Here is a 12,531-nt window from a genome sequence, read left to right as displayed (position 1 = left end):
GTTGAGAGTCCGCCTGCCGATGCAGGGGACACGGGTTCGTGCCCCGGTCCGGGAAGATCCCGCATGCCGCGGAGTGGCTGGGCCCGTGAGCCATGGCCGCTGAGCCTGCGCATCCAGAGCCTGTGCCCCGCAACGGGAGAGGCCACAACAGTGAGAGGCCCGCGTACCGCAAAAAAAAAAAAAAAAAAAGAAATTAAGCTCTAAAAAGTTTTAAACATGAACTTGTTGGCATGATAGATGGCTCCTCCTGTCTGGGAAATTAGATCTAATTAAGGCCACCTTTGTGGAGCAGGCCTGGCTAATTTGACCAAGGTGCTCAGAGGAAAACGCTTACACCTTTGGAGCTGAAGGAGCCGTGTTAAGGCAGCAAGAAAATGTCCATATCATTATTAAAGGCCCCGGGGTGGAGATGGAGTCCCTGGCTGGGAAGGCTGGGTAGGTGCTGAAAGGTCAGTGTGCCCGCCACTGTATCTGGGGGTGGCACGCGGCTCTCCACAGCTTTATAGAATGGAGCGTTGAAAGTGTGGGCTCTGGAGTTGGAAGTTCAGGCTCTGCGAGTCCTCAGTCAAGTGACTTTAACCTCTCCTATGCTTCAGTTTCCTTGTATGGAAAATGGGGATGCTGTGAGGCTAGTACCTGCCTCAGAGCGGCGGTGATGCTGGTCAGAGCACTTAGAACAGTGCTGAGCACGCAGTTAATATTCGTTAACGCTATTCCTCTGAGCTCCCTAGAAACGTTGGCTTGCTGAGGGTGGAGGCTCCTGAGAGCAGGGAGGGAGGCACCTGTTTTGTCAGAGGTGGAAAGGGAGGCTCAGGATAGCCCTGGGTGTGTTCAGTCTTTGTACACGTCAGGACCAGCCACCTGCTCCCCAAGCTTCCAGGAAAGGGGGATGAGAGAGAGATTGCAGGCAGACTTTGAGCAGGGAGGCATGAATAACAGGAAGACTCGATGCCCTGCTGGGCCACCGATCACCTGTGGCAGGGATGGCCAGTGTTCGTCAAAGATTCCTGCTCCCCTCCCAGGCCAGAATGATTGCTGGGGAGGGGCTGCCAGGCCAGGGACTATGATGTTCCCCAAGCCTTCCTTGCATCTAGGTGGGGCCATTGCTTGGTTCTGGCCAACAGGATGTGGGCACAAGTGATGTATATTACCTCCAGGCCTGACCCATAAACATCTCCTTGCACAAGACCCCATATTCCCTTTTCCTTCCTGCAGTGACCTTGGAGTCACAACATGGAAGGGGCCTGGGTCCCAGAATCATCATGTGGAAGACTGTCCCCTGAACACAGCACTGGACTGCTGTGTAAGTTAGCATTTCTATTGTGCTAAGCCACTGAGGTTTCAGGGTTTGCCTGTTTGGCATCTACAAGTTCCCTTACCCAATACGCAAGTGGGTACTTGGAAGTGGGGAGCCTTGCATGCCCACTAAGCTGACTTGGAACCCCGTGAGGGTGGCACCATGTCTTATTCCATGCTGTTCCCCAGCATAGCACCTGGAGGGGAACAGGCCCCCACTGATATCTGAATGAAGGTACGAATGAATATCGGGGGCCTCCCATTCCTTCCCAGCTTCTTTTAGAAGGCTGGGTTCTCTTATTGCTTTCTTCTGCGCCTCTTCCCTCCCTGCCTCAAGGAGGAGAGAAAGCTAGAGGGAGGCATATGGAGAAATGAGAAAGAAAGGAGAGTTACATGGGCTGAGCAGGGAGCTGGGGATGGGGTCCCCAGGGTGAAAAGACCAAAGAAAATAATGATAATAACCTAACTTTGTTAGCACTTACTACGTGCCAGAGTCTACCCTGAGTTCTCTATAATGACTCACTGAATTCACACAACAGCCCTGATCTGCGCATCCTCTGTAGGTGGGGAACTGAGGCACACACCATGTTAGGAAGAGGAGCCAGGATTCAAGAATGAGGTCTGCAGGTGAGGAGGGAGACACTTAGGCTTGCAGAAAGGTGTCCCTGAAGAGCAGTGGGTTAGCCAGATACTGGTAAAATGGAACACATTTTAAACATGACAGGGCTCTTCATCACTGAAAGACATTCTCTGGTGAATGGATGAATGTTGCTGTGTGGGGGGTAAGCTCAGTAATCTCACACAAATGCGTATCTCAGGGATAAAACCAGGTGCTCAAAGCCGACTTGCTCAGAAACACGGGCCTCCTGTGAAAGGGAGGAGACGCTGGCCCAGAGGCCGGTCCCCAGGCTGAGGACGGAGCGTCAGCCTGAGGTGCAGAGGACGAGGGCCACAGGGGGCTCACCTGAGCGTGTGCTGATCCGAAACTGGAAGGAGCCCTCCAAGGAGTAGATGATGGACTCCTGACCATACTCCCGGGAGCGGTCCAGGTCCGTGGCGTTCAGGAACAGCACCGTGGCTCCTTCCGGGAGACAAAAGGAGTGGGGTGCTGCTCACCGTGGGCTCACAGCCCCGGGCTCCGGGGGCAGGACGGGAGCACAGGCCCAAGGGGGAGGAGCCCTCAGGAGGTAGGAAGCCTGCCGCTGGGGAGACCCAGGGATGACAGTGGGCTCAACCGCCTGTTCCCATGGCCCAGGTTCCTGGGCTGTGCGGGGACGAGGCTCCATGGGAGTGGGTGGAGCCTGGGATGGATCCAGTCCTCCACCTCCGTCCCCGGCTCAGTCCTGGCCCGGCCTCAGAGAGTGCGCCACTGCCCCACCCCATCCCTCCCTGCCTGGTCACCATATTAAACATGCTCAGATGGCCCAGCTTTGACTTTGACTCAAAAAGAAATGAAGCTCCATATTAAATTACTCTACATTTACTGTATTCAGTTTTGGTCTTATTTTATCTTGATCACAAGGAGAATTTATCAGGGTTTTTATTTTCTCCTTCATGTCCGGTTAAGGCCCTCACCTTCATTTCCATCTCTGTGAAATCCTGGGTCAGGGGGCCAGCCTTGCCAGCTGCCTGGCCAGACTCTGAGGGCAGCGTGTCTTGTAGCTGTGCCTGCCAGGGCACTCAGCCCCCGCCTGCCACCCAGCTGCCAGCTCTGGCAGGGTGGCGAGGAGGGTCAGTGTGTGGCCTTCTAGACTCACCACAGCCAGGCTGGAGTCTGGTAGCACCTCTGGCAACTGACTTAGCCTGTCTGAGCCTTAGCTTCTTCCTCTGTTAAATGGGTCTAACTATAAAGCCCAGCTTGTGGGGTTGATGGCAAGGATCCCAAAGGATGAAACATGCGGGGCACAGGCCTGGCCCGCGGTAGCTCCCACTGAACTGCAGACCATGGTTACTATTATGCTGATGAATCGATAGTCCCAGGGGGCGTGAGGGGCCAGGCAGGGAGCTGTGGACAGTCAGGTCATTCTGGGCCTCTCCAGGTAGCCGTGGGGCCTCTGATCTGACTCTCAGTCCTGTCCTGAGCAGGACAGGTACCTTTGCCCTCACACACTCCTGTATCCCAGCATGCTCAGCTTGGAAGAGGATTAAATGCCATGATGAAGGTCTCTCCTTGTCAGAGGCTCTGGGGGTGATGGCGAGTGCAGGGGGCTGCTTCAGAGTGATATTCTCCAGGGGATGCCTGAGACTGGGATGGGTAAAGGTGGGCTGGGCACAGTCTGGCACCTGCCCAGCAAATCATCAGATACCAGGAAGGTACCTGAAGGTTCTCTTTAGAAGGTCCTGTGATGCCAGGGAAGGTTACCTCTGATTTCACCGCCCCTGATTCCTCCAGCTGCTGCAGCAATTCCTGATATGAGAGTTTCCCCCACAGAACGTCCACTCTGGGTGTAAGGGTGAAGCTTCCGGCCTGCCCTGAGGACACAGCAGGTCCCCTGGAACCTGAGTGTGGAGCTGGTGGCCCTGGGTCTGCAAGCTGGGCCCTGGCACTTGAGACAGCCCAGGGAGGAGCCTCCCATTCTCATCCTCACCTAGGAACACATGCCATCCTCCAAGGTGACCCCTTTGGCCACTATGGGCCCTGGGACCGGCCTCATAGCCCCGTAAACTCAGGACTCTCTGCATACTCTTGTTTAACCAAGGTTGCTGAATTAATCATTGGTCATTATTCTCTTCCCTGCAGGAAAACTAGCTGCAGGGGAGCAGGGACCAAGTGCCTAGCCGAGCAACTGCACACAGTAGGTGCTCTGTAAAGAACTGTGGGCCGGCAGACAACTGGACATCTCCAGAGGTTCCACCTGTCATTGGGAAACACAAGGAGGGCACGGGCCTCTGGCGATCGTGTGCAAGGTCAGGTTTTCATGCCGTCGGTGCCATGCCTGCTGGCCTCCCGCCTTCGTGCCTCCCCAGCCCAGGCCATACCTGCCATGATGTTCTCCACCACGGAGACAAAGTAGGCAGGCTTGCTGAAGGTTGGAGGATTGTCGTTCTCATCCTGGAACAGAAGAGAGACACGTTGCAGGAGCCAGGGAGGCATTCGGGGCTGGTCGGCACCGCAGGCTGGCACGGAGGAGCTCTGGCCTCAATGTATAACCAGAGCCAGGTGGGGTGTCACAGGGTGGCCAGGTGGCCCCCTAGCTGGGCTACAGTTCAAGGTGGCAGGATAGGCTTTGGGGAAACATGTGGGGTCAGGAAGGGACAGTGATGGCCGGAGAGATGGAGAATGAAGACAGCAGCTGGGACTCCCAGCTCCCCCCGTTCTCCCTGCCGGTCTCTCGGCTGAACTCCGAGCTCCCTCCATTTCTTGCACCCACACTCGGACCTTCCCATCCGGCTCCGCCAAGGTGACAGTGGAAGGTTCTAGGAACCCTCCTACCTTCTGCCTTCTAGAAACGAAGGGAGAAAGGAGTACCTCAGTCCTGAAGTATGCAGTGGCAGGCAGGGGCAGGTGGCTCCCAGAGCCTGAATTCTAGACCCTGCTGCACACACACAAGAACAACAGCTCCTCCACCCACCTGGGCAAACTCAGCCCACCACAACCAGCTGTGGTTCTAGAGCAATCCCTCCTCTGGCCCAGCCCTCACAAGTGGCCAGGGGATGCCGCTGGGTCTACGGGCCGAGCCAGCAGGGTGGGCCCGGGACACAGCCTCCGCCTGCACCTGCAGCTGCTCCACAATCAGGAGACTTTCCTACCCTTTACGACTCTCGTCCTCACCAACTGTTTTTGCCGTCACTCCACAAGAGTTCCTCCCTGCTCCCCTCTTGGAGGAAGCCTCGCTGGCCCACCTGACTCAGCACCTCCTCCCCTTTCCCCAAAAGCCCAGCACGGAGCTCAGAGGTCAGACTGGGTCGCAGCTCCCGGGGGAGCCTGTAGGCTTCAGTTCTCAGCCATGCAGGCTCCCAGGGCCTCCCTCCCCCAAGCACTGGGAGCTCCCTGAGAGGAAGGTTCCTGTAGCGAGTCACTCACTTCTGTCTGAGCACGTATGAAGAGGGAGGCGGCCTGACCGCAACCTTGTAAATCAACTATACTTCAGTAAAACGAATTTAAACAAAATTTAAAGAAGAAGGAGGTGGCCTGGTGTCTGGTTGCCCACCCCGTGGGACTTTAGAGAATCCCATCGTGCCGGGACTGTGGGTGGAGGGACGCTCTTCTTCTCTCATCTGGTCCCTGGCTCTGGACCAAACACTGGTTCCCGCTGACCTGTCCCTCTCTCCAGCCTCAGAGAACTGGCAGCGTGAGGCCCCAGCCCATGTCTGATGCCCCAGCAGCACGCCTGGGCATCCCTGGTGTGGGCACAAGTGCCTTAAATATACACGTATGTATCTATTTAAGCCTTCTGCTTGGCTGCACGGAACGGCGCGGAGAATGTCAGTGACAGAGCATGAGGCAGAAACTTATCAGCGGTGATATTTCCCTGGACCCTGGCGCTGCATTCACTATTAGTTCTAATTCAGTGGCTCCCTCTACAGAAGCTTATTGTCCCCTAATGGGAAATCTACAAACCGAGTTTCACTTCTTTATTAAAAACCAACAAGCAGTGGATGAAAAGGAATCACCTGGCTCCGCTGGCCTTTTCAGGTGTGGTCCTTAGACACAAGCGACTACACCATCCCAAAACGCTGCTCGAGAGGTGATGCTCACTCACAATCAAGGGGGCGCTTTGTTGCCAGATCCACCCTGCTGCCACGGGCAAGGGCAGACCTGCAAGGGCAGCGCGGGGCTCCTGCTGACCCGCATGACAGCTCTGAGGAAATCTGAAAACGGCGCCCCTTCTGTGGGGCTGAGGTGGCTCCAGGCCAGGGCACCTGCTGGCTTTTGCTGAGGGGGAGCGAGGTGGACTCCTGCCCCCACCTGCCTCTGCACGTGGAGCCCCCGCTCCCTGGTATCAGTGGGGGAGGCGGAGGCTGCTCATCACTCTTATTCCCAGCGGATAAAAGGTTAGTTCTGTCCCTGGGCCATCCACCTCCTGCTCTGGCTACATGTGACGGGTTGAGGCAAAAAGAGAAAGAGGCCCTCCCCGGGTCCCTTCCTTAAGTGACCACAGGTTGGGACGTGGGCTGGGGTTCGGGGCAGTCCCTGGGTTTCAAGATACCACGAGGCCGGATCTTTGAAGGCCTTGCTACTCTAAGTGTGGTCCCCTGACCAGAAGTATCAGCGTCTCCTGGGAGCACGTTAGAAACGCAGAGCTTCAGCTCTTTCCCCAGACGCACCAAATAAGAATTTGCATTTTAAGAAGATGCCCAGGGAATCCATGTGAACTTTGACGCACACTGGTCCCAGTCACATGAAGACTGGGATATCCAAGCCTCCAAGCCTTCGGCTGTGGTGGAAAGAACGTGAACCTAGGAGTCGCACAGGTCAGGATTCAAATCCTAGCTTATTAGGATGGGAAGTAAATTCAAATGCCACTTACTAGCCAGAAAGTGAGGAAGGCACTGGTGACCTTGTACCACCTTATGTTCCCTCCCTGAGCCTCATCTGCTGAGTGGGATTGAGAAGGACTGTGTAACATGAAAGCAGTTGGCACAGTATGGAGCTAGAGACGTTTTAACTTCCGTTTGGTCCATTCTGCCTGCCCATCTCTGGGTGGCGTGGAACACGTCAACTCATTTCCCCAAACCTCCCCTACTCTCATCCTCTTTCACTTCCATTTCCCTAAAGCCTAGAGAGGGTCCTTCTCTGCCCAGCGGAGTTGTCTGGAATTCCCCTTGCACCAGAGAGCCTGGCGCACGCATGCTGCCGCTCGTACGCGCACCTGTCCTATCAGCTGTGACGACGGCCCACCTTACCGGAGCCAGGTACCACCTGCAGGATCTCAGTTAATCTTCCCAATGTCATGAGGCAGCATCATGAGTGTCCCCATTCTGTAGATCAGGACACTGAGGCTCAGACAGGACAAGAACCACAGGTCACATGGCTACAGGGTGGCAGAGCTGGGTTTCAAAGCCATACGCCTCCCAAGCTGTGCTCCTCCCTCTATTCACAGTGTCCCTTTGTGGGGGGAGCAGGATTCACAGTCGCCTTCATATCCCCCCAGGACCTTCTACTGCACCGCGCACACAGGAGGAATTCACTGCTTGCTTGAGTAGAGCAAGATTCTGGTTGAAAGTGATGGGGGATGGGGGGGGCGTCGGTCAGGGTTATAAGTGTGGCCAGGGTTGGGGGGGTCTGGGGGCTGTGGTCAGGGTTGGGGCCACGTGGGGACGAATACCAGGACTCGTCCAGGATTAGCAGGGAGCGTACTCTGCTTCTGTGCTATCACCCTCGGCATTTCAAGGTGGGACGTTGCAGGTTAAAGGCAGGCATGCGTTTGGGCTTCTGTGGATCTCCTCCTGGCCACTCCCTGGAGCCTGAAGTGCTAGATCTAGGGTCCCAGACTCTGACTTTCCATTACTGGACCTGGTTCTGCAGAGACTCTCCGTCCTCTCCTACCCCGAAATGCTGCTCCCACATGCCCAAGCTGCAGGGCTCCCTGCAGGAATCACCCTCGACTTTTCCATCACTGCCCTGTCCTATTCCGTAAGCAAGTGGGGTCCCCGTCCAGAGCTGGCCCTGGAGCCTTGGACTTGGGTTGAAAGGATGAGACTCATTAAAGCCAGAAGTAAGGCAGCACCAGAGGCTGTTACCGAAGCCAGCTGGGACAGGAAGGTCCTTCATCAACCTGCTCTGGGCAAGATTTCGCTGAGTGTTTCCTAAGCTGGCAATCTGATCGAATCCTTCTGGAGCCAGTAATGCACTAACTCTTCCGTCAACACGTGTTCACCCTCTCCGCAGGCAGCAGCCTTTATGAGTTGGGGGTGGGTGTCTTGCGGGGCGGCAGGGCTACTGTCAGACCGTGATCTGCTTCCCCGGGATTGCTGGGGGAGCTGCATGGGGTCAGTGAACCAGTGTGGAGCTGGATTCAGCGACATAATTTCAGACACGGAAAGCACTAAGGTGTGCTTGCTATTCATGTCAGACAAGCTGTGGTTTGGTTTCAGGCTCTTTTAGATCTTCACAGGAATGGAAAAAGGAAGTGAAGAAGAAAGAGGGGACCAGAGAGAGAGACCGAGAAGATGACCTTCCAGCAATTCCCTTGAACTTCACCGAATATGGCTATAAATGAAGGAATCAATGACATTTCCTCCCTGCTTGAGTCCCAGCTCCTGTTCCCCCTCAGAGGGTGTCCTGAGGTCCCTGAATGAAGTTAGAGCAGGACCACTGGGCTCTTCTTGGGTCCCAGGGCCCTGTGCCTTCCATGGCTGAGCTGTGAGGCAGTTTGCTAGCGGACAGCCTTTGGGACAGTCTGCTGAGTAACTCTCTGAGCTGTGGGGACAGCGGGATCTGACAGGGCCCCAATACTCTGGGAAGCACTCAGCACCCCATATCCTGGAAGGGCAAGGCCAGTGCACCCCTGGGTACTTACAAACACCTCGATGGTGACAGGGACGGTGCTGTTCAGAGGCGGGTTGCCAGCATCCTTGGCCATGACCGTCAGATAAATCAGCCCGTTGGGTATCTGTTCATAATCCAGGGGGCGGTTCACGCTGATCACTGAAATGACAGGGTAGGGCCCCAGGCCCTCTGTGAGCAGACTTTACATGTCCATCCAGCCACGGCTCCCCTTTGGGCAGAGAGGGTGTGGCTGGCTCAGCCCGAGCCAGCTCTGCCTTGTTTTCCCCTCCTGCCTCTGAACTCCCGGAGCCCCATGGTCCTGACTTAGGTTTACTGACTGCCTGATCTGTGCCAGGCATAGCGTGTAGTCCAGCAGGTGGTAACTATTTGGGTGGTAACGTAAGCCCCACTTTACAGATGAGGAAACCAGGCTCAGAGAGGTTCAGTGTCTTCCCCAAAGGCACGCTGCACATGCCTGGACTCTCACCATGAGTATCTCTCATGCTCGGCCATTGATTCTCAATTTGGGAGGGAAGATGTATTGGCTTGGGAGTGGGGGGCACGGGTAGTCTGCAAAGGCATTACCACAATATTAAATCACCACTTTCTATTTGGAAAACAGAAACAAAATTGTTGCCTTAGTAATAGAAAACCCAAGGAGGGTTCCTCTAGCTGAGAAGGTGGTGAGGTGTGAGGGTGGGCAGAGGCATGGGACTGTTACGTTTTTAAAAGGGGGGACACAGATTTTACAGAGACCATCGGGCTGTAGCACCCAGGCCCAGGACCGCAGCTTCTCCAAGAGCATTTCTCTGACACAGATGTGGGGTGGGAGGAGGCGTGAGCACTGCACTCAGAGTCACCCAGTGCACATCTGCTGTGCCTTGGGGACACCTAGACCATCTCCAAGCATTAGGGCGGCTTCGCAGAGGAGAGGGTGTCCAGATGGGCCCTAAAGCAAGCCAGGGGTTAAAGGGAAGCAGGGCAGAGGGACAGGGAGGAAGGGCTTCCCCAGCAGAAGGAAGAGACGCTTCAAAGTGACCCCTGTAAGGGGTGAGAGGGTCAAGAAGTTCAAGGAGGTTGGATTCTGGTGGGGAGGCAGGTGCTGAAAAGCCCCCAAGAGCCAGATCCCAGGGCCTCCCTGGACAGCTTTGCTGTGTGACTTTGGGCAAGTCACGCCCCGTCTCTGGGCCCCAGTTGCTTCAACAAAAAGACCAGGTGGTCTCTTGGGATCTTGAAGGTTCAGGTTGTTGCTGCTACGCCCTTCCTGGACTCACAGCGCGGCAGGCAGGGCAAGGTCCAGAGTATGGAACGGTGCCTGGCCAAGCAGGGAAAGGCCACAGCCCGGAAGATCTGGGAAGTGGCCACAGCATGCCCAAAGGATGGGGAAACTTGGCTAAGAAGCCTCTACCCGGCTCCCCTCCCCCTCGTCCCCCGCCACAGATCTGGCCAGGCAGCCCTTCTGAACAGGAACCCCACACACTGTGGTAACTTCAGATGCCTGACTGGCCACAGGTCTAAGACTCAAAGGAAGATCTGGCTGAACTGAGACACAGACCTTGAGCCTGTGAAATGGTGACCCCATACCGCGTGCTGCTCCAGACGACGGGAGCCGTGGGGCAGCTTCCCATGTGGTCCAGGGTGTCTGGGAGACAGAAGGGCTCCCTCCTGAGACAGGTGTGATGTGCAACCCCGCCCCCACCTGCCAACCCTCCTCCCAGGCTGGGCCCTCAGCCCTGCCCCACGCGTACCGGCATAGCCCTCATACACGCGGATGTCGAAGTAGCTGCCGAAGGCGGAGGCGTTGACTATGCTGTAGGTGATCTGGTTGTTGGGAGGAGAGTCTTCATCCGTTGCCTGGAAGGAAGAGGGCGGACAGGGCCCTTGAGCTTTCAGTGACCCTGGGGCCAGAAGAGGGCAGGTGGGAGGGGAGGGCTGGCCCCTCCCTGAGCCCCCTTTTCTGGGTAATCCAGGCCCCCCTTGTCCCTCAGCTGGAGGCTACTCTCTGGCTCCCAGCAGACACACCTCATGTTGGGGTGTGGAGGTATCCTGGGGAATCTAGAGGGCAGGCTGAAGGCCTGGAGGAACAGAGGAAGGCCAAGCCTTACCCAGAGGATGAAAAGGGTCGCCACCATACCTGGCACGGCCATCTCCTACACCCTCAGTACCAGCTGGAACACCTCATGCACAGAGGCCTTCCCTGACCTCTGGACTGGGTTAGGGCCCTGTGCTGGGCACCCCATTCGTCCCCCCTCCTAATTGGAGCTTCTTGTTTTATTTCTGTCTTCCTCGTTCTGCCTGCCTGTCAGCTCCATGGAAGCGGGAACTTTGCTTCCTGACTGAAGCTGATACCTGGAATCCAGCAGTGTTTGGAACACAGTAGGTCATCTAATAAATGCACGTTGCATGAATGCAAGAAGGGAAGGTGGCACTTGGAATTGGGTCAGGGATCCTCCTTTCTCTTGACTGTCTCTGCGGTGGCTGCATTAGTTAGCTCTTTCCAGATGTCTTTGACCCTAGAGAGCCGCCAGGGGCCTCCCTCCACTCTGCATGTAAGAGGACACGGGCGGTGAGGGAGGGCAGGGTCCACCAGGGAGCCAGGGCTACGTTCAGAGGGCACGTGGTCCTGTCTTCTGTGTATCCCCCGTGCCCACCTCCACCTCGCCTTCATCCCTGCCTCCTTCAGAAATAAGTTCTAAATGGAGGCTCTGGGTCCTGTCATTCTGGGTCGGCAGAGTGGGGAAGGGGCACGAGGACATTAAGAAGTTTCTGGTCAGAGGTCACCAACACGCAGTGGGGACTCATTGCAGGAGGATGCTTGGAGCATAGAGTCCCAAGTTCTAGTCCTGGCTCTCTCCTCTACTAATTCATGGCGTCTGCCGCTCCCCTCCTGTTTCCCCTTCCATGAACTGGGTTGTGCCCATGGTTTTTGGTATCTTCCAGCTGCAGCAGTACCTGATTCTAAGCAGTCATTAAAGGGCTTGGATGGGGGGCCTTACGCAGGGACCTGCTCAGAACTCACCAAGGGAGATGGGGGGTGAATGGAGACACACACTAGCCTCACTCAGTAACCAGGGACCTGAAGTACCACTCAGAGGTGGCCTGACACAGATCGTGACCCCCGATCTGAGCAGAATTCTTTGTGGACGGGCACTTAGTACTTCTTGCAGTGGCTTCCTGAGCAGGCGGTCAAGGGGAAACCAGAGAGAGGAGGACAAGGTAAACAGACAGATCAAAGGGCAGCCCGGCATCTTACCCGGAGCCGCACCAGCTGTGTGACGGAAGGCTCATTCTCTCTCAGGGCACCCACATAGCTGTCCTTTTGGAAGGTGGGCACGTTGTCGTTGACGTCCAACACGTTGATCCTGACCCGGCCTGTGGTTTCCTCGCCACCCCCGTCCCGGGCGATGACTGTCAAGGTGAAGCGCTGGATGAGTTCATAGTCCAGCCTGGCAATCAGCATGATGAGTCCCGTGTCCTTGTCCAGAGAGAACCTATGCCAGGTAGGAAGGAGGAAGGGAAAGGACACCTTGGTTTCAAGCAGCTTGCAGAAAAGGGCCTGCATTTACCAGCCTGTCCTTGTCCAAGGTGCTAAACAGAGAGAAATTAATGAAGTCTGAAATCTGCCTTCTCTTTCATTTTCCCTAAAGAAGAACAGCTAAGTTTAACAGGAGGTGGGGCAGGATGTGGTGGGCAGGGATCAGTGCCACATGAGGGGTGGCGTGGTGGTCAGGTACTGAAAGGGCAGGAGTATGTTGAGTTAATCAAAGAGGAGACAGGCAGAATGACCCTCTTCTTGCTGTGAA

General features: G+C 55.9%; 1 protein-coding gene across 1 annotated transcript in view; it reads right to left on the bottom strand.

Moving 5' to 3' along the window:
• Positions 1–12,531, bottom strand: part of LOC125960983 (cadherin-23-like) — a 360,246-nt gene that overhangs the window by 19,084 nt on the left and 328,631 nt on the right. Inside the window, exons 16-20 of the mRNA XM_049696875.1 lie at positions 11,982–12,219; positions 10,477–10,582; positions 8,760–8,887; positions 4,276–4,348; positions 2,261–2,377 (exon numbers count right to left, since the gene is read on the bottom strand). Of these exons, the coding sequence (XP_049552832.1) occupies positions 2,261–2,377; positions 4,276–4,348; positions 8,760–8,887; positions 10,477–10,582; positions 11,982–12,219 (662 nt within the window). The remainder of the gene's footprint in view (positions 1–2,260; positions 2,378–4,275; positions 4,349–8,759; positions 8,888–10,476; positions 10,583–11,981; positions 12,220–12,531) is intronic.

Source organism: Orcinus orca, chromosome 14, assembly GCF_937001465.1.
Source record: "Orcinus orca chromosome 14, mOrcOrc1.1, whole genome shotgun sequence".
Classification (NCBI taxonomy): domain Eukaryota; kingdom Metazoa; phylum Chordata; class Mammalia; order Artiodactyla; family Delphinidae; genus Orcinus; species Orcinus orca.
The sequence above is the reverse complement of the archived record's forward strand: the minus strand, read 5'-3'. Positions and strand labels throughout refer to the sequence as shown.